Genomic DNA, 22366 nt, shown 5'->3' with positions numbered 1-22366 from the left:
CCCCGCGTCGACGGTTGCGGGATCCGGTGTGATCTCGCCAATCGGTGGCGGCAGATGGGCGGATCCGGGGCTCCATGGCCGGATCTGGCGGGGCACTCGGCCCTGGTGGTAGGGAGCGGCAGCCGGGCGCGACTGCGTTGGTCGGTTGGGCACGAGCAATGTCCAGGCCGCGCGGTGCAGTGGCCTTGGCTGGGGTTGTGATGGTGCGTGGCGGCCATGCTCAGCGGTCGGTGACGGTGGATATCCAGCGCAGCTCCGGGAGAAATCCTTGCTCCGGTCTTCATCGGAGTCGCGATGGCGACGCCCGCGGGTGCCGCTATCTTTCTTGGAAGCGTCGTTGTAGAAGTGTGCTGTTCCCCTTCGTCGGCCGCTGCCCGCACCGCAACGTGCGCCCCCCAGGTCCTGATTTGTGGGCCTCTCTCCTGCGGATTGACGGTGCCGACGTGGTTGCCGGGGCCCTTCCTGCGGGTGAAGCCGGTGGAGGAGATTCGGATTGGGGGAAACCCCTCGGTTGGCCTAGGCCCGCCATGCCGCCGACGACGCTCAAGGGCGTCGCTATTCTTTTTGGAGACGTCGGTATACATCTGCTCCTCTGCTCCCCTTCCTTGCCTCTCGGGTGAAAACCCTAACTTCGGTGGGCGGCGGCGGAGTCCTTGACGTCGTGACCTTCCTGAAGGCGTCGCCTTGAGGGCTGAGTGGTGGTGGGCACTGTGTGGGTCCTGAACGGTTGCTGGTGGTGGGCACTGCTTCGGGAGAAACCCTAGGATCTGGTCTTCCAGATTGAACGATGGCGGTACTGCGGTGCCGTTTCTCTCTTGGGAGCATCGTTTGTGGAGTAGCGCTAGCAGACTGAGGCAGGAGGTGGTGCGGCTTCGTCTTGCACGGAATTTCGGTGGAGCTGTCAAGTCATGTCTGGCCGACAGGTGCTACGCTGAGTCATGCCTGGTTGGCAGGTGCTACGCACGGCAGATCTCCTGGAGTCTACACAGCTGGACGGATGAGCGCAGGGCGGTGGCGCCGTTGGGCGCCGTGGTGGCGTCGACGGATGATTGGAGTGGCAAGGATGATGCGGATCTCTTTCCTGAAGATGGGTCAGTGGTTCGAGGATGATGGCGACTGGTAAAACGTGTGCGTGAGGTGTGCGTTTTAGGTGTGTTGCACCGGCTGTTTCCCGATACGTTATGTGGATGGATTGGAAACAACACCGGTCTTAGATATGTGGAGTGAGAGCACTCCATATTATCGAGTTTGTAGGTGTGAGTGGTGGTTTTGGATGGATTGATGTATAATCTTGTTAGATCTTTGTGGAATAATTAATAAGATGGCCGCATGCATCGATTGATGCAGAGGCCGGGGGTTTGACCTCCTTTTCTAAAAAAAATAATATGAATATCCGTACATGGGTTGAAAATAAGTACAAATTAAACCATTGTATTAAGCGGTAGTGATAAGATCGATTCAAGAAAAGAACAACATGCCGGGGATTCACATCCATACCCGATCGATGCACGGATTAAAAGAAATGAACAAGGCATCATTTCATGGTAGATATATATACAACCAAGAGAAACACACACGATCTAGCAGCAGGAGATAGATAGATAAACTAATAAAACATAAATAACTGATCGAACCAACTGGTACTGCTTCATCTGACTAGTTCGGATTTCATGATAGCTGTGAGAGGATCTTCTCTGCTAAGGCTCGCATCTTGGCATCACATGTATCACAATCTCGGATCCTTTCCATGCTGGTCTTCAACTTGTATTTGCGTGAGATGTGCCCACACAGTTCGATGCCTCGAGGAGCTGGAGTGCTGGACAGCCACCCTCATGGACACTTCCTGTACTATGTTGGAGCATGTGCCAACATCGACGCCATGGTGGTGAGGTGACATGGCCGAAACAAAAAGAATAATTGCACTGTGTCTCTTACTGCACAAGTTCTCCTCTTTGGCGAGCTTCTCAAGGATCTCAAGGCCTTCCAGCATCAGCTCTTCCGCCATGCCGTAGGCAGCTGATGACCTGTCATGAAGCTTAAGGAAATTCAGCAAAACGAGGTTTCGATCCAGGAATACCAAGCAGTCCTTCATTAGTTTTGATTGAGAACCCAAGCTTAGAAATCGTCCTTTGATCCACGAGAACATTGAAAACATAAATCTGTTTGCATAGTCCCTGACAACATAAATCATTTTGCATAGTCTATAAGCTCCATATATGATGAAAAAGGATTTTCCCCGCTTTGTATTCCAAAGCAACAGACACCGAACAACCGACGATAGGTGCTGGGATGGAAACAACATAGTCACCCAAAAGAAACTAAGGAGGGAATACAAAAGGAACAAATGCCGACAACGTCGGGTCAACAAAAAAACCAAGAAACCTCGCGACCGCTGCACCCACTAAAGATCTCCCACCAAGCTCCTAGACTCCGAATCACTGGTACCAATCAATACCTCCAAGAAGGGACACGACGATGACGAACCTGTTGTCAATGGTTTCCCCCGATACTCGGCGTGGAGAAAGAAAGGATAGCCCCGACGCCCTCTAGAAAGGTCCGCCGGTACCGTCAGGCGCCACCGCGTCGGTGTCGGTCGGGCCAACAGGGATTTCTCCCGATCCCAACCTTCACCTCAGGTGCGCCGGAGCCCGCCACCATACCGACCACCATTGCGCGCCAACACGATCTAGAAGCTTCCCACGCGGTCTCCCCGAAGTAAATACCAGAGTCCTGAAGGAAAGAGACGCACACATGTCGGAAACAAGGAGCAGCAGTACCGTAGACACGCGGGAGGGATCGACCTCCACCATCACCGAGCTAGTAGCCGACCGGATGCAGCAGCAAAGGCACATCAGTCCCGCAGGCCCGTGGGTCCAGCCAGGCCCCGAAGGGGCCCGTGAAGCCACTATTGTCGCGATGCAGCAGGCGCGTCATGGCTCCATCGATCCACGTCCCATCAGGAGCACATATCCATCCGAACGAAAGAAGCACTTCAAGAGGACCAAACCGGCCCGCCTAAAACTCATATGGGCCCAAAGGCTTAGATCTGGGCATGGTCGAAGCACCGGACCAGCACACCGACGGCCCTACCACGCCACCAAGGGGAAGCTCCGCCACAGACAAGCCACCTGTATATCGCAAGACCGCTTGCCACCCAGGCGCACCGCCATCCAGACGCATCCCCGAGCGGGAGGCCAGGACACACGGGGAAGGATGGTCCCGCCGACACCGCTCGAGCCTTGCCCGGCGGCTCTCACCCACGGCAGCAGGGAGGGGCGGCGAGGAAGGAAGCTGGTGGCTCGGGACGACGCGGGGGAGGTGGGGCACATGGAGGGGAGAGGGACGGGTGGGGGAGGGAAGGGTGGGGGCTGGAGGCGATGGCGGGCTGCGGCCTCGGCTGGGCTGCGCTGGGGCTGGCGGCGACAGCGGGCTCCGGCCGCGGCAACTGCTGCGTTGGTAGCCAGCGGCGAAGGGAGGAACCCGAGCGCGGGGGCCTCTAGTAAACACTTGGAAGCAATTCTATTATACGTCATAAGCTCCATATATGGAAGCAACACAAGTCATACGTGTGTTAGCATCTCCCAAGCACAGGCCCAACAACAACCCTAGCCCACCACGAGCCAGGTCTAGATGACCGGTAAACATGCACGCTGGCTGAACCTTTTTCACGAGACCTATGTGATTGTTTAACCTTATTACTCGCAATTTCGCATTAAGCAATATAACAGTGCTGACTATTATCATCATTGGCTAATGTTGAAGACAATGATCGCCAATTGTAGAAGGGGACTGAGCCCGCTTGGCGAAAGTAGCGGTTCTCAAATATGCGGGAGCGACGAAGGTGTGGTGGACAGTGTGGAACTCGGAGAGGAACAACATCTTCTTGTTTATCAATGGAAGAGTGACCGAACGATCTGTCATAACGACTAGGTACTTGTTGCCGTCAATGAACCAGGTGCATGACGATGCAAGGAGATAGAAACAAGTTGCGAGAAGAGGGCGAGGAAAAATTGGCACCACTGCACCTACTCTCGTCCTTTTTCGCTATATTTTGACACCACACGACCGGAGTAGCTAGTTGGAGAAATTAGTTAATGACTTTATTAACTAATATCCAGGAAGGTGTTTGTGACCTCTCAGTCTCAGGTATTAATATCATATGGATATGATCCCAAATCAGCTAATTATGCAGAATAGGCCAAAAGAGGGTGAGGAAAAACCGGCACCACTGCAACTACTCTCCTTGTTTTCCGCTATATTTTGACACCACACGGCCGAACTAACTACTTGGAGAAATTAGTTAATGACTTTAAGTACATTGTGCTATGAGTCAGTCAATCGATCACCTTGCTTGTGAGCCATCATAGCTTTGTCCCTAAGGTGCTTGTGTCCTCTCAAGAATTAATATCATATGCATATGATCCAAATAAGCTAATTATGCAGAATAGGCCAATCGGGCGGCCAATTAGATAGCATGGTTGGTTAAGTCACGGCGACCTAGCTCCCTTCGAAGACAATATTAGGTGAGCCTGCCTCTTTCACTTTATGAATGTCAGATATAACTGTTGAATCCATCGAATCATATGATTCCCACCCTTCCTTTCTTCACACGGAATGGTCCTAGCTAATTAATTAGTATCATCTTCTTCGTTGATAAGTATACATACAAATATGTACTTTACTACATTTTATTTTATATAAGCCAGCTGATTATATATACAAATATGTCGTCGTCGCCAGCGAGCCTGTACCCCTGCGGCATCGTGAGCGTGGCGTCGAACGCCGCCATTGTGTTCAGGTACGATACCACTCTCCAGACGCTCGAACAGAAGGAGCATAAACATCCAGCGGCCTCACCGAGAGTGTAATCATCCAGATCATCGTACATCCAGAGTTACTTGTACATGTCCCAGTAAAGATCAAACAGCACAAGCAAAAATTTCCTTGATCAAAGCCTGAACACCAGTTCATCAAAAGAAAAACACACAGATCAAACAGCAAAAACTAAAATAGTATAACCATAAAAAACGCCAAGAACAGACAACAGAGGCTCTCCTTTTGCCGTCCATGCATATCCATACTCTATTTCCTAACGACTACTAGGGACAACCCACAAGTCGTGGTCTCGTTGATTAAATTTAGTCTCGTTGATTGAAATTTGTTTACACTGTCCTTGACTGTTAACACGGCAGATGCTGAGCATGCGACGACCGACCGACGGGTTGACGCTGACATGCAACGAAAACCGCGATCCACAGCTGCAGTCACTACGTACTCCCCAATGGAAACATCCCTTTAATTTCTGTGCCTCATTTTTTGTCCGACCTGGCGACAACGCCTTCTTAAAATCATGCGCGCCGGTGATGCTGAGGGCGAAACATACATCGCAATGGCCAAAACTCCACCATCTTCCACGAGCTACCTGCTCATCATCCTAGCACTAGCACTAGCACTAGCACTAGCAGCCTCTGCCGTCGGTGCTGGAAGTGGAAACGGGAGCTGCATCCCGGCAGAGAGCGCGGCGCTGCTCGCCTTCAAGGCCGCCATCACAAGCGACCCGGCGAACCTCCTCGGCTCATGGCATGGCCACGACTGCTGCCAATGGGGCGGCGTGAGGTGCCACAGCCGGACAGGCCACGTCGTCAAGCTCGACCTCCACAACGAATTCATCGAAGAAGATTACGGTTCTTTTTGGTTCCCTGGTAACCATTCGCTGCATGGCCAGATAAGTTCTTCGCTGCTCGCTCTGCCCCATCTCAAGCATCTGAACCTTAGCGGGAATATGGTTCTCGGAGAAGGAAGGCCTATACCAGAGTTCATGGGTTCCCTCGGGAGATTGACACACCTTGACCTATCTTCCTTGAATTTTAGTGGTAGAGTGCCTCCTCACCTAGGCAACCTATCCAAGCTCCTATATCTTGACATAAACTGTGGTAGGACCTCTGATATGATGACATACTCAATGGATATTTCTTGGTTAGCCCGTCTCCCCTCGCTGAAGCATCTCGACATGGGCGGTGTGAACCTTAGCGCAGCGGTAGACTGGGTTCAGACACTAAACAAGCTTCCGAACCTGGTTGTGTTGGAACTCAATTATTGTGGCCTTAATGATTATAGTAGTACGTCTCTCCTACTCCATAACCTCACGGTTCTTGAGCAACTTGATCTCTCAAACAACCATTTAAACAGTCCATCTGTAAAGAATTGGCTTTGGGGTTTAACAAGCCTCAAAAGGCTAATCATATACGGTGCTCAATTAGGGGAAACTTTTCCTCACGAGTTGGGAAACTTTACATTATTAGAGACCCTTGACCTGTCATACAACCACATCAAAGGGATGATACCGGCGACTCTGAAAAAAGTGTGTAATTTGAGATATCTAGACCTTGCAGTGAACAACATCGATGGGGACATATCAGAACTAATTCAAAGGCTACCGAATTGTTCTTCTAAGAATCGGCAAGTCCAGACTTATTTGGGGGAGACCAACATCACAGGGACAACATTACAATCACCTGTAAACCTATCCAGCTTAAACACGCTTGAACTTAGTTTCAACAACTTGAGAGGTTCCGTGCCCGTGGAGATTGGGACACTTACAAATTTGACCAACTTGTCCCTTAAGTTTAACAAACTTACTGGTGTGATATCCGAGGATCATTTTGCTGGTCTGGCGAATTTAAAACGAATTGAATTGTCTGATAATAATGGTTTGGCAGTCATCGTGGATTCGGATTGGGAACCTCCCTTCAACTTGGAATTGGCAAGTTTTGCATCTTGTCATTTGGGCCCCCAGTTCCCTAAATGGCTGCGATCGCAAAAAGGCACTGTACTTCTTGATATTTCAAACACAAGTATCATAGATAGGATCCCATATTGGTTCTGGACTACCTTTTCGGATGCACAGTTTTTAAGTGTCTCATTTAACCAAATTAGTGGTGAGCTGCCACCTAATTTGGACTTCATGTCAATGGAAATACTTTTTCTCCAGTCAAATCATCTAACTGGTTTGGTACCACGATTACCAAGAACAATTGTATTCTTCGACATCTCCAGAAATTGTTTAAGTGGGTTTGTGCCATCAAATTCACAAGCTCCATCTTTAGAGACCGTCGTTCTCTTTTCCAACTGTATAACTGGGGCTATTCCAAGGTCATTTTGTCAGTGGTCAAATCTGCGGCTCTTAGATCTTTCAAACAATCAGCTTGTAGGGCAACTTCCTGACTGTGGCAGAAAAGAACCGAGACAATGGCATAACACAAGCAACAACACTTCAAGGGTCAGAATCACAAGCCATTTCGGTTTGGAAGTCCGTACTCTCCTTCTAAGCAACAATAGTCTTTCAGGTGGATTCCCTTCACTCCTACGACGGTGTCGCAATCTTCTTTTCCTCGACCTATCTCAAAATAAATTGAGTGGAGACCTACCTGCATGGATTGTTGATCGAATGGCAGCTTTGATCATGCTACGCTTAAGATCGAACAACTTCTCAGGTCACATTCCAATTGAAATAACCGGACTTCTTGCTCTTCGCATCCTTGACCTAGCTAATAACACCTTTTATGGGGATATTCCACAAAGTTTAGTGAACTTCAAAGCTTTGACTGCCATTAATGAAGCTGTAGATCCAGATAACAATCCTTTCACAGAAGAATATATTGGAGCGACGTCGTACGACAATATGGGGCTGACTGATGATAGTTTATCAGTTGTCATAAAAGGCCAAGTGCTTGCCTACAGGGAGAATAGTGTATATTTGATGAGTATTGATTTATCCTGCAACAGTTTAACTGGAGAAATCCCAGAAGATATTAGCTCTCTTGTTGGACTCATAAACCTGAATTTGTCATCAAACTTCTTGAGCGGAAATATCCCATACAAGATTGGAAATCTGCAAGCACTCGAGTCTCTTGATCTCTCAAAGAACCAGCTTTCTGGTGAAATTCCTTTGGGCTTATCAAATCTGGCATCATTGAGCTATATGAACTTGTCATATAATGGTCTATCAGGTAGAATACCATTGGGGCGTCAACTAGATACCCTTAAAACAGATGATCCAGCTTCTATGTACCTTGGCAACCCTGGTCTTTGTGGACGTCCCCTTCCAAAGCAATGTCTTGGAGATGAACCAACTCAAGGAGATTCAGTAAGATGGGATAAATATGGTCAATCTCAAATGGATATTTTGTTTAGCCTCATTGTGGGGTTTGTGGTAGGACTCTGGATGGTATTTTGTGGCCTTGTGTTCATGAAGAAATGGAGGTACACTTATTTCAGGTTACTTGATAAGTTATGTGACAAGGTCTATGTCATCTCTGTTGTTACTTGGCACAAATGGTCCAGAAACGTTGCGGAAAATTAAGCTACTTAGCGACACAAATAAGGAGGATGCAGAACTTAATAGTATACATATTAATTTTCTGTGTCCTGCTTTCTCATTGAGAATACCATCACTATAAGGTGAAGTCAATGTATCTCTTTACTGGTTGAATGTTAAAGTTTGCTTGTTGTGCTTGTTAGATGTTATGGTACCAACCAGAGTCATGTAACTTGTGTACGGTGTTTTATAAACCTACACGTATCTAGATTGGGTGTTTATTAAGTTTAGTAACCAACTTAATCTAGAGATTTGAGTCGGTTGTAACAATGTAAATCTCCTGACCAGAGTTATGGGTCCCCTTCAATAAATTCCACGCGGCCTCTCCCCAGAGGTTACAACGCTTTACCAAATGACGACCGTGGGCTACGGTGGCCGTCCTCCTATTCCTCGCCATCGCTTGTTCATAGACGACCTTGCGTACAGTTTCGCCGCGCCAAAAGGCGGTTTGCTCATCCTGGACGGCGGCGTTCTCAGCGCTTAGTGGACCCATGGGGGAGTATACAACTTCGGCGGACATGCAGCGTTCGACGTCACGCACACCAAGCTCATCACGACGTTGCTAACAACATCACTGAAGGCGACAAAATATTGTAGTATATCTCCAATGGATAATCTGCAGGATTTCGTTTACCAATCATGCATGTAAAGGTTGGTGCGTGATTGGTAAACGAAATCCGGCAGATTCTCTCCAATGTAAACGAAATCCAGCAGATTTATAAGTATACTGCAGTATATCTCCAATGTAAAGGTTGCCCAAGCATATCATAGCAAATCATGCATGTAAAGGTTGATCTCGCCAAAAAGTAATGATACTACTAAATAGATTTCATTCATGGGTTTGTCTAGATATGCCTTAAGAATTGCACATCTAAGTGACTCAATCAACATAAAAAGAAAAGAAAAAGGGAAAGAAAAAATACCTCAACAAATCTTCACGTAAATTCAATGGTATAAGTGCAATATTTAGCAAATCCGTTCATTTATTATAGCGAAATCAGAATTGACGAGGGCATGAATCCGGAGAATATAAATAGCACGACAACACGAGTGTTAGACGACCCACACCGAGAGAGAAGCACACTTTGAGATCATGGCTCGTGTCGCTGCACCAATGGCCCTTCTCATCCTAGTTTCGCTGGTTGCCTCAGCGAGTAAGTTCTATCTTTTTTGTGCATGAGTAGATGATATGCATGATCTTTAATATTTGACTAGTGACTAACTCTAGATGATGTGCATGATTAATTTTGCTCCAGTGTCGTCGGAGGAACTGCATTGCTGCACAGACCATCATGACTGGGGCAATGGGTTGAAGAACAAGGGTTGCAGGCTGCCGGAGCAGAACGTCGAGTGCAACACGTGGTGCCAGTCGGACTGCCGTGGTGGCGAGTGTGTAATGCCTGCCGGGCTGCACTTCTGCCATTGTTACTGTTGAGGAGGCGCAGCGGTATTTCGCCGTTCGAATTTGTATGCAACGAGCTATAGCTATAGCTAGATCATACCCAAAGCGGTGAGAATTGATTGTGGTATAATTAAATTTGATTTGGTTGTATGGAACAAGGATATTTAGGTTAATAATATGAGAACAGAAATTTAAAATAAATATGTTTTATCAGCGGTGAGTCACTCCTCCTTATACTTTTGTGAAACGGGCCTTGTATACATCGGAAAATTCTCAGTTTCAGCCTTTTTGCTTCTTCTTTTACTATAAGGGTGAAACTTGTATTACTCAATCAGAATATTTTTACACTCACTAAGGGCAAGCTCTAAAACTTCAGAAGGACCCGAACCGATCCAAGTCATAGTCCTATTCTCTATTCTAGCAAAACTAGCCACACGATGGCTGGCCTCATTTTTGGCACGAGTTACATGAGTAATACAAAAATCACGGAGTCCGCCCAAGTACTTGATTGCCTTAACAATGGACGCATAGACTCACATCTCTACCTCATGGCTATGTATCATAGCAAACATAGTAATCGAATCCATCTCAATGTTGAAGGAAGGTCACTCCTTTGGATAGCAAAGGAGAGTCCTTTAATACAAGCACACAATTCTGCCTCTAGTGCATTGACATGAGTACAACTTCCTACATGCCAAGAAAACAATGGCCCCTACTTCGATCCGCGGTATCATACCAGCACCGGTCTGTCCACCTGTGACATAGGGGCCATACAAATTGAGCTTTACACAACCATACTTAGGTGCATACCAGTCAGGTGCAACTTTTGAAGATGGAATCCTGCAAGAGGTTGTCAGCTATATCATATGATAGGATCATCTTCCCTTTGCAAGGGTGAGTGTTATAGTTTAGCTTAATGCCAACCAAAGAGTCAAGGTAACTCTGACGAAATATGCAGGAGACGTCCAAGAGAGGAGCTAGTTTGTGATGTACTAACTTATTACGAACATGCAAACACCTCCATAAGGTCATGAGCATCATGCAACACTCAATATCATCCATGTGAGCAAGAGCATGGAGCAACTGTTCTTTCCCAGTATTTAGAGTGATATCCATATTTGGGAGCCGTCAAACTTTGGGCATGGACATACACAACCACTAGTTGAAAAAAGGCCCATTTGTCCCGGTTCTAGAGGCCCATTAACCCCGGTTCTGGAACCGGGACTAAAGGGTCGGGACAAAAGGCCCAAACCTTTAGTCTCGGTTGGCTTACGAACTGGACCCAAAGGGTCTCCACGTGGCCGTTGCGGGGAGCCCAGGGAGGAGGGCCTTTAGTCCCGGTTGGTCACACCAACCGGGACCAAATGGCATCCACGCGTCCGCATCTGGCCGGAGTTGGTTTTCTTTTGAACGGGGGTTGGGGGGTTTTTGGAGGGTTAATTTAGTGGTTTCATATTATGTTAGCTATCTAATAGACAAAAGTGTCCACTACTAGAGAAAAGCCTAGTAGTAGCACGGGTTTAGTGCCTACTAGTAGCGCGGGTTACCGCGCTACAACTATTACTTACCAGCAGCGCGTGTAAGGCGCGCTATTGCTAAGACATATAACTGTAGCATGTATCATACCAGCGCTACTGATAAGACAACTATTAGTAGCGTTCTTGCAAACCCGCGCTATTAGTAATCGGTTTTTCATTATTTTTAATTTTTAATGTATTTATACGTCGTGATACAAATTTTGATATAGTACCAATTAAGAGGTTGTTATATCGTTATGTTCATGATGAATTATTATATCATTGTGAGGAAGAAACATGGATTTTATTCGTCCAAATGAATCAAAAGTGATCAAAAGTGATCAAAAGTTGAATTAGTAAGAGACATCATATAACAAAAGTTGGTCACTAGTCATAATAACAACTCCTCCTCATCATCATCATCAACTATAACACATTGTAGCACATAATAACACATTGTACCTAGGACCTACTCCTCTCTCATAAGACCTACTCTACCCTCTCTTAGGTAGAATATCATAAAACAAGATAGGCCCCTGACTCTCCATTATGAAGAATGGAGATCATCTCGTCTCCAATTCTTGGCCTACGCACAATGTTGCTTCCAAGTAGCTCTCTACGATTGACCATAGCGATCATGAATTCGCCGAGGTACTTGCTCGCATAGTCACGATGCTCTTTGCAAACTTCCAAGAAGCCCTCGTGCATATAGTATGGGTCCGCGACGCAGATATATTTGATGATCTCCATATTGATGATGGAGTTGAGATACAGTGCATACATGCGGATGAACTGGAAATCCAGCTTGGTCATGTGGAACATGTTGTAGATGTAGTCAAATCGCAGGAGGAACTGATTCGTGGGCCAGGTATCGACGTACAACTTCCCACCCAGCACATGAGCCGCGTAAAGCGGGTATCCTGGATGTTTCGTGACCAGAAGGCTTTTCTCTCTATCCAGCACATCTTCATGGAGTCTCTTTAGATCATTGTTCAGTATGTGATCTAGCGCTTTGGCAGGTAGGATCGGCTCGCCGGCGATGTGGAAACGCTGCTTACCATCGACATGTATTCTGTCTACCACGAGGGGTTTCAGAGGCGGATGGCTGCTTGAAGCACCTATGGCGACTTTAGGGCCTTTCATGGCCGGTCTCTTCCTTTGCTTCTTGGGAGTAGCGGTAGTGAGCCCACCATACCTTCCCTAACCACCACCCCCACTGTCCTCGGTCTAAACAGTGGACGGGCCTGGGGGGTTGCTGGGTAGAGGCGACATCTGGAGGCGTCTCCTGCGAGGATGGCTTGAAGAGAGACTTTTTGCATTCCTCCTTAGAACGTTCTGGCTCTGGCAAATTAGGCAACATCAAGTCATCATCTCCACGGTCATACCCTGAGTCTTCGGCGTCCTGAGCCATCAATCCATCATAGGTATTGAAATACTGGTTCGGGTCCTCATCATCGTCCTCCATGTCATCATCAACATTTGCTTCTTCGACAGTGGGGGCGACATGATCTAGCACTAATGGAGGCTCTCCCTCGCGTCGTACGCTACCATCATCTGCCATGACAGGTGCAGGTAATTTGGTAGGTGGGGTGGTGTTCACACCTTCTTGAGAAGTTGGCGTTTGCGTGATACTGGGCTCCTCGAGACGAAGAAGAGACTTTGGTCAAGTCAAGAACCAGTTCTTGCATGCGCCAATCGTCTTAGGGGTCTCGTCGTCACCGACTGGTATAGAAGGAGGCAATGCTCGAAGCCCGCTAAGACACTGGCCACGTTAACCATGAAGACGCCATCGGGCATCTATCGGTTGTGGAACATGCGGTCCTTCGGCTTCATGATGGTTGCCTTTCCACAACCACCTTCTGGCCCTTGATGTCATAGAGTAGGGTGCATGGGGGTGTCGTCGGCCTACGAAGGAGACATGTCTGCGACATCAAACATCAGAAAGGCAACCGAAACGGAAGACTACAGACATGCTGGTGAAAAGGGTATGACGCGTAATTAATTACCGTGAGGGCGTCAAGCTCAGCCATCAGGAAGGCCCGCCGAGCATGCCAGAGACGGAGGTGGGGCTGCTATGAACAGGAACGGGACCTTTTGCGGTAGCTTGGGCAGGTGTTGGTGTTGTGGTGTTCGCCGAGTTGCTCCCGACAAAGCTGGAAATTGGAAAGTCCTCCGGCCGTGCATTTGGATTGCTCTTCGACCGATGGAAAATTGCCAGAATCAAGTTGGCCACCGCGTCAGTGACCAACCCACTTACTACGTCGACCAACTCTTCACTTCTGGGTACTAGTGATTCCTTCAGGCTTCGGAGTGTGGTCGGAGCACTTCAGTATTTAACACTCACCCGTCCCGAAATATCCTTCGCTGTGAACAAGGTGTGCCAGTTTCCATCTGAGCTTACATAGGTGCATTGGGAAGCTGTTAAGTGCATTCTGAGGTATGTAAAGGGTACGCTAGACACAGGGCTTCAAATTCGCAAGTCACGGTTTACTGGAGTCAGTATTTTCACTGATGCAGACTGGGCAGGCTGTGTTGATGACAGACGCTCCATAGGTGGCTTTGCTATACTTGTTGGACCAAATCTTATATCCTGGAGTTCAAAGAAGCAGCCTACAGTCTCAAGGTCCAGCACTGAGGCAGAGTATAAGGCATTGGCTAATGGAGCGGCAGAAGCCATTTGAATAGACTCAGTTCTCAAAGAACTTGGAGTTACACGGCAAACGCACCCCTATTCTATGGTGTGATAATTTAGGGGCAAGTTCTCAAAGAACTTGGAGTTACACGGCCCCGGTGGCTGCATCTCCGTCGACAGGCCAAAAGCCAGTGCGATGCGAGGGGACAGACCGTCCGTCCATCCATCCATCCATCAGCGTAGACTGAAGATCTAGGTTTCCCACCAGAGAGGGAGAGAGGACGAGGCATATAAATTCAGAAACCGTTGTACCAAAAACTTGATAGACAACAGGATAATTTGATAGACAGTAGACACCTCGGAAACAGTTCAAGGTTTTTTACTGTTGGGACAATACTGCTGCACAACTGCTACTTACTGCCGTATACGTCGCAACCACTCTCAAATCACGCAGACGTACAGAACTAATCTCAAACTTGTAAACGATGCACCTTCTTGCTGGCTGGCTGCACATTCCCTTCATGGTCCTTTCCAGGCCTAAAGCTCTTCACACATGGGACTGAACAAGCATAAGCACTGTTAGCAATAGACTATTACGGAAAAACAAGGCAGCAAAGAGGAGGGTTACATGCTTCAGTTCCCTGGTAGAAAATTTAGTTACTTGGCTTCAACCCCTGGTACAAACGCTATATTATCCGCCAATGCTCTGGTAACAGTAAAAACAACGATGAGCAGCCACATGGTCGAGGCAGAAGGGGTCGGTCAAGCGATTGTCGTGGTCAGAGTAACGACTAGAGATGTCAGCGTCAGCTTAGATTGGCTTGGATTGGATTTACTATCCCACGGCTCCACAAAATGTCTGAAACCATGGTTCAGACATTCAGTTCGGTAACTACATTTACATTAGCGGCTAACGCTAGAGTTCTGGTCCATTTTGCATTTCGTTTCTTGTGGAGGATACATGCTATATGCCAGCTGACAACAATAGGTAATTTCTTGTGGAGTCTGGTCCAATTGTCAACTATATATGCAGGGTGATGCACATGAGCAGAACAACCACCCCAAAAGGCCGCCATCTGAAGAAGCATGCACACTATAAGTGTCGACCTTCTTCTCAGGCCAACGACACCACCGACGGCTTTTCCTATGCGACCTTCTTCTCAGGCCAACGACACCACCGACGGCTTTTCCTATGCAACTCACGGGATCCGTGCACTACCGGAATAACTGCGGACACCGACGGCTTTTCCTATGCGGACGGCCCCCAGGGCGGGACATCTTGTAGAACACTGTCACACCGGACCAGATTTCATCAATCTAAATAAGACATTTGTGCAGGCCTTCGGATAACTTGTGGCCTGATTTTGCTCACAAAATGGGTGATAGACTCAAGTGAAGGGGACTATGATTGGAAGCGTTCATACATACCACTAAAAGAAGCTTCAGAAACCAATCCTGAAAACAGAGGGTAGCCGCCGAACAAGATCCTTGCGCGCGGTTTAGCTTCCTGAAACAAAATTAGAGTTCTCTTGTCCACCAAGAGAAGCCACATTAGTGCAAGGTTTCAGAATTCAGATTCTCCGGAAAACACCAGCAGGCTCATTCAATGTTGCCATTTGTGGTCGATGCACATTCCCTTCATGGTCTTGTCCAGGCCTAAAGCCTTTCACAGACATGCGAAGAGCCTTCTGATGATGGACCATATTATTACCGATCATAACTACTACAAGTTTTACTGAATTTCGTTGCGCTGAATAATACTACTGCTAGTAATACTGCCCACGGTCAGATTATGCAGCAGCACAGCCTTATATGTCTGGTTTCACGCTGAAAATCACAGTGCAAAGGCAAACACGAATATGAAGAACACGCACGAATCTCACACACCCGGCGGCCTGGCCTGGCTCTTCCAAATTGGAACCCACCTTCCTGCTGGCTACCCTTTTCCTTCACGGCTTCGCCGTTCTCTCAAACCTAACCCACCTCCCCTTCTTTCATTCCGGTTTTGGATCAACAATCACATTGTAGCTAGGCTTCAGACGCGTGAGAAGGGCCTTCTTCAGAGTCGTCACAAGGGCCTTCTTCAGAGTCATCACAAGAGCCTTCTTCAGAGATTAAATCGTCACTGCACAAAAATAAGCAGAGTTAGCAAAGAGGAGGGTTACAGGCTTTACAAGGCAGCAAAGAGGAGGGTTACAGGCTTTACAAGCGTGGGTCAAAATCCTTCTCGGGGATATGCTTTATCTTATGCCAGTTTGGGTCTCCTTCTTTTTGGCAACCCCTCATCAGCTCATCATCGCAGACAAAAAGTTCGAACTCCTTGAGAGACTGGGGCAGTGTTGGAAGCGACCGGATATTCGTGCATCCGTGGATCTTCAGTGTATGGAGCGAAGTGAGGTGCTCCATGTTGCCTGGTAAGGCGTCCCAGCTGCACTGCCAAAGCCTGAGGATACGAAGATGAGGGAAAGCCTCAAGCGAAGGCGTCCCAGCTGAGGGTTGGCCGCAGCGATAGAAACTAAGTGCTTGCAGGTCCTTTGGGCCACCGTTCAGCCTACCCACCATCCAATCAGGGTACCTTGACCCGCTGTAGTACCCCATAGACAGTTTTTCAAGACCCACGGGAGGGCACAACCCCTCAAGTACCTCTGCTGCAACTTCTGCAGTGCAGCCTGATAAGTGACCAGAAAAGAGCAGTGTCAGTTTCGTGAGCCTTTTCTTGGCAGCTAGATTGGCTTCAAGAGTTTCCTCCTTGCTTTTAACATTTTCAAGGCCAGAGATCTGTAGCTCGCCACGAAGCTTGTTTAGGTCCCTAAGCTGCTTTATCTCATAACCCTCGTCATTCTTTACTTTGAAGCGAGCTGGTATTGTTTGAAGTGAGCTCAACCTGCCTATGTGAGGACAGCTCACGTGCCGGCACAATATGTGCCGCAAGTTGATAAGGTCAGCAGAGTTAAATTCTATATTGTTGTCCTCACCAGTATCTAGCAGCTCGATATGGAGTAGTTTACCTAGCGCGCTTGGCAAAATAACCTTGCATCTGGAACTTTTCAGGAATGCTAGATAGCGGAGGTGTTTTAACTGAATGATGGACTCTGGGACCAAGAACTTCTCATCGGGAGTGCTGAATGACAATCTCTGGTCGAAACCAATGGCCAGTACCCGCAACTTCGGCAGCCTCATGCATATACCCTCAATGACATTTTCTTCAACTGGTGTATCCCTTTCAACACCATTAATAATGAGAGTGCGTAAATTTTCCAGTCCAAGGATCTTCTTGGTAATCAATTCTGCATTATATTTCTCAACGAAAAGATGACGGACATCTCGAGGGACATTTCCTGTCCTGCCTTCTCTTCTATGGCCCCTTTCATTCTCGATTCTGAAGCAATCAGTTCCAACGATCTTGTTTATTAAATCATGCAGCAGATCATGAATTGTAAAGTAATAATTATTAAAACTTGTTTCTTCTCGTTGCAGAAATGAGCTTGACACTAACTCTTGAATGTAGCCCGCAGCTACATCTTCCATCTCCTCTGTTGCAGAACTGATATTTACAAACCCTTGTGCTATCCAGAGGTGGACTAACTTGTCTTTTTTCAATTTGAATCTTCTGGGGAAAATATTGCAGAATTCAAAGCATCGCCTGATGTCGGGATTAAGCTGTTGATAGCTCCACCAAAGAGCATCCATGGTGTCATTCGACATATCAAGCTTTGCAACATTTTTCCAAAAACTGATATTTGGGTTTGCCCCAAGCCGTCCTGCAACTGTTACTGCTGCAATAGGTGATCGGTGTAGCTTTTTGGCAATCTCTATCCCAACTTGTTCAAATTCTTTAGCGGGAACACCTTTACCTCCCAGAGCATAATGCATAAACATCTTTATGTATTGATCCTCAGCCAAATCAGGCATTGCAATAAGTTCATCTGGACACAGAGCTCCGGCTGCTTCTCTTGTTCGAGCCGTCACCAGGATTTTGCTTCCTTTCAACCCAACATTGAGTGGAGAGATTAGTTCCTCCAGTTGTTGGTCATTCTTATTTTTCACCCAGAGATCATCCAATATCAAGAAGAAACGTTTGCCGCGCAATGCTTCCTTCAACTTATTGTTTAGAACCCCATGATCTGAAATATTGGAGTGACTATTTGCGGTAATATCCTTCAACATTTCTTGAAATATAACCTCCACAGTAAAAGTCTCAGACACATGAATGCAGATGATGGTGTCAAAAAGTTTATCCTCCTTGCATTCCTCATTTATGTAATCTTGAATGTATCCTGCAAACGTAGTCTTCCCCGACCCTGCAATACCATATATGCCAATCACAGAGTAACATGGACTAGAGCTTGGTTCATCACCATGTGGTGTCTCGCGCAGCCTTGCCATGAGATGATCACGCAGCATCTCTCGACCAAATACCACCCGCTTGCTAGCTGCTCCAAGTTTTCTCCTGTTTTTGTTGACAATATCATCTGGTGTGTTGTTGCTCGCCACACCCAAGAGTGGTGACTTCTTCACTTCACTCACGATGTTCTCTATCTTCTGTATTCTGTTCTTCAATTTCACTCTTGAGATAGCATTAAGAAATATATCTAACATATCGAATAAGGAGGCATTCTCCTGGAAGAAGAAAAATTTCAGATGAGCATGTCAGTCACATGCCTATTTATTTTATCAATTAGAGATAGGAGAGTATGCAGAAGAAATGACATAACATAGTATAGCATGGTGGGATAAAAACTGGCAGATGAACATTAAGAACAAAACTGACCATGTGGAAAACATTAACAGGCACAACTAGTATTAATGCGCAAATCAACAATTTTGTGACTTATGTCACATGAGACATTTCCTTGTAGAATGTACACCAACCGCGGAAATAGAATCAATCAATAATTTGTAGAATGTGCATGTTCATCTATCACATTACTCCCTTTTGTTAAAATACAAGTCTGCAGTAGCATGGTGTGTTTTATTATCTTTGCTGACCACTGATCGATGGTGTGAAATGAGGGAAATAGTATTACACTGATTGTTATCTTATCAATTTAGACGAAAACTATAGTGCTATTTGAACACGCATACATATGAGATGACATGTTTGTTCCCACATACGTCATAGACATCTATATCTATACTTCTATACTTATACTAATTAGAGACTCCCAAGAAATTACCACGTTAATCAAAAAATTAAAGCCGTTAATCTGGTGGGACCGAGTTATAACGGCCAGATTTAATATATAATTAATCAGCTTACTAATTAGAGACTCAAAGAAATTACCATGTTATTAAAAAAACTACAGCCATTAATCTAATGGGACCGAGTTATGACGGCCAGATTTAATGTACATCTGATCAGTAGAATAAATTTTTAATGAATTAGACAAAAAAAGGCCCGATCAAGGACTCCTATTTTCATACGGAGAGTTAATACGTAGCTTTGGGCGTGCATGTTCATTTTATTCAGGTTATCCACACACATAATCCTCTATGGTAGATTTGTACCGTTCCTTCTTCTATATTCTTTCTCCCGATCAAGGAGTCCCATTTTCTCACGTAAAAAAAAGAGTCTTGTATTCTATGGAGACCTAGAAGATAGCTCAGGTCATACATTTTTTTTCAGGTCGTACATGTTATTAGTTCCATGCGTTGCCTAATTACAGTCATATTTTCATACGTAGTCATAGAAATCACTAATCAAACTTGTCATGGGTCAAAAACATTGTCTAACAATAGAAAAAGAGGTAGGACAATATCGAAAATCATAAACAGATTTTGGAATCATGTGGGGCTCTCGAACCAAAGCATCAGCACACATGCTCCTCCACGCACGTCCAATCCTGATGCCCTCATCCATCGCGAGGCATGGAGGCAGTAGAGAAGATGGATATGCATAGCATTAGGAATATGGCTTACTACATCAATGATACACATGTCTGGCAGGTGGTCGGATTTCTGTATCTTCGTCGGCGACTTTAACAGTAGCGAGGAGGTTCATAAACTACATTGCTATAAAGATATAATCTCCTCTCCACGATATGTTCACGGTAGATCTATCCGGCATCAAACACAACCCCACATCCCCACCCGTTGTAACGTTGCGACTGTTAACATCCCATGTCGTGCCTCCCGGTCTACAAGGAACATAAACAGATTATGTTTTTCGCTTTGGGAGTTTTTATGTTTGGGTCCTGCAATTTGATATTTGGTCTCTAATGAGCAAGTATAGACTAGGGTATCGTTTAGTGGGATTTTTATTATGATCGTTCCTTAGTTCCTGACCTTATATATCTATATATGTATTTCCGGGAAAGAAAAAATATGCATTAGTTAGATGGGCCGGTAGAATTTGAAAGTGCTCTACAATCCAATTGGGTTATCCAATTCACAAAGGTGTGACATATATACTTGGACAGTGTGAACTGGAACAGCTCTTCTAATTTCGTTTGAATCTGGATTAGTCAGTTTTGAGCACAGTACGTTTTGTTAAGACTACTCTCTGTTTTGTAACACGCCGAAACTGTGTGATTTTCATCACGTTGATCGATTAGTTTTATGATCACCCAGAATTGCATATCTGCATCTTACAAGAACTAATGGTGCTATATTTTCTATATACATGGTGCTACTGTTTGTTTGTTTGTACCAAATGCTAATACACTGTTGGAGATAGACATGTTAGACTTTGCATCACTTCAACTGATATGATAAATTATTACTAAACAAAATGGTTTTGTTTCTAAACAAAATCGAATGGAACAGACGGACAGTTATATTGTTTGTTTATTTGACATACATAATGCTTTGATAACTTGGTGTCAGCCTTCGTCGTTAGTTTTGAATAACAATGATCCATCTATCAATGGGGTGTTACTGTTGACACAATCAAATCAAAAGTTATACATGAAAGGCTTATAAGTGCACTTTAGATGCATAAATTTGGATGTGTTGTCTTTTTAATTAATGGATCATTAACTAACTTAGTATTAGCATTGTATATTATTTCTAACTTCGTAATGAAGGTCTTTAATTTGGTCAATTGTTGAAGTTCCACTTTAATTAAATGCAAAGATGTGCAAACTTACCAAATTATTCTTGAAATAGCAAATAATTATGTATGTGATATAGATTTCATTGATTCATTAAATTATTATCTCCATGATATATATTTGGTAACAATTACGAAAATAGTTAACATAGAGTAGTCATTTTCATATATTTTTATTACATAAAATAACTTATGTGTACATGGTTTACCAATACTACAATTTCTTATGTTTTATCAGTAGGAGTGGAAAATGAAATAATTCATTTAATGATATCTCACGCATAGTGCTGAAGTTGTATGTAATAACTAGCCCGTGCATGGTGGACGACTAGTATGATATAATTTGAACAAGGACTGACATAAAATTCAGCTGAAATGAAGAGCATATGGTGTGCGTGATGAAATTGGGTGTACCTGGCATTTTTTGATGCCAACCACTTGATATGACCAATCTCTGTAAAAGCAGGCAGCCTCAAACACATGACCTAACCTGCTGTATAATGATGTACAACAGTTCTTGAAGATGTCCAACGAGCTGCACAAGCAAGAGAGCCACCGCCCCGGCAAGGAATTTGAGGCTCTAGTCACCGGATCGGGCTTGTCGTCGGAGGCCTCAGCATTGGTTGTCACCGGAACAGGCTCGTCGGAGGCCGCAGCCCCGGGTGTCACCGGAACGGTCTCATCGCTGGAGGCCACAACACTTGTACTGGCAGTCACCAGATCAGGCTCGTGGAAGGCCGCAACACGGGTAGTTACCGGAACGATCTCATTACTAGAAGCTTCAGCATTGGTGATTATAGGATCCGGCTCGCCGCCAGAGGCCTGAATATCTATAATCAGTTGAACGGGTTTATGTGAGACCACCGCGGCACTGACATTCGCCCCAACAGATTCCTCTGACCTACACAAAAACAAGGAGCTGTCTCGCACCCACTGCAGTAGCCGAGCTGATTTTGTCCGGACGACGCGTGCAATCCAGACGTAGCAGCATTTGCAGAGGGCAGTGTAAGCGGTGAAAGCACCATAGACTCGGTGGCAACATCTGAGGACGATCTTCTGCTGAGCATCGTCGAAGCTGTCTTCGGCATCCTCCAGAGCGTGCCTCAGCATGGCGGCCATCTTGTCCAGCGCATCCAAATCGGTTTTCACTCTCTTTCCTCTCTGCATCATCCTCTCTTGATCGACGGTCTGCATCGTCTTCTTCAGCTCCGGGATGATGTGGATGTCCAGATCTTGCAGTTTGTTGGACGCGTCGAAGCCCAGGAAGACAAGGATCTTGGGCAGGAGCAAGGTGATGATGGGCGACAAGAACCAGCCCACCACAGTCGTTATCATTATCGGATACATTGAATTTGCAAGACCTTAACCTTATTCTGCCAAAGAGCAT

General features: G+C 46.0%; 2 protein-coding genes across 2 annotated transcripts; one reads left to right on the top strand and one right to left on the bottom strand.

The window, feature by feature from the left end:
* Positions 1-5148: 5148 nt before the first annotated feature.
* Positions 5149-8381, top strand: LOC123403225 (receptor-like protein EIX2). The gene has a single exon (XM_045097178.1). It carries the CDS (start codon positions 5351-5353, stop codon positions 8360-8362), a length of 3012 nt encoding a protein of 1003 aa, XP_044953113.1. The 5' UTR covers positions 5149-5350; the 3' UTR covers positions 8363-8381.
* Positions 8382-15923: 7542 nt separating this feature from the next.
* On the bottom strand, positions 15924-22326 carry LOC123403214 (putative disease resistance protein RGA3). Its single transcript, XM_045097167.1, has 4 exons — positions 21792-22326; positions 21394-21758; positions 16135-18548; positions 15924-16053 (listed from the first exon to the last, which is right to left on the bottom strand). Exons 1-4 carry the CDS (start codon positions 22324-22326, stop codon positions 15957-15959), a joined length of 3411 nt encoding a protein of 1136 aa, XP_044953102.1. The 3' UTR covers positions 15924-15956.
* Between the last annotated feature and the right edge of the window lie 40 nt (positions 22327-22366).

Source organism: Hordeum vulgare, chromosome 1H (assembly GCF_904849725.1).
Source record: "Hordeum vulgare subsp. vulgare chromosome 1H, MorexV3_pseudomolecules_assembly, whole genome shotgun sequence".
NCBI classification, from domain to species: Eukaryota; Viridiplantae; Streptophyta; class Magnoliopsida; order Poales; family Poaceae; genus Hordeum; species Hordeum vulgare.
This window is presented reverse-complemented; position numbering and strand designations above follow the sequence as displayed.

What these genes read in the sequence shown, in the direction of transcription:
- LOC123403225 (XM_045097178.1), top strand. Translation starts at nt 5,351, where the DNA reads ATGCGCGCCGGTGATGCTGAGGGCGAAACATACATCGCAATGGCCAAA.
- LOC123403214 (XM_045097167.1), bottom strand. Translation starts at nt 22,326, where the DNA reads ATGTATCCGATAATGATAACGACTGTGGTGGGCTGGTTCTTGTCGCCC. An exon ending in AGATATTCAGGCCTCTGGCG is followed by an intron (nt 21,759 to 21,791) that starts GCGAGCCGGATC and finishes CCAATGCTGAAG; the next exon opens with CTTCTAGTAATGAGATCGTT. An exon ending in AAGGATTTTGACCCACGCTT is followed by an intron (nt 16,054 to 16,134) that starts GTAAAGCCTGTA and finishes ATTTTTGTGCAG; the next exon opens with TGACGATTTAATCTCTGAAG.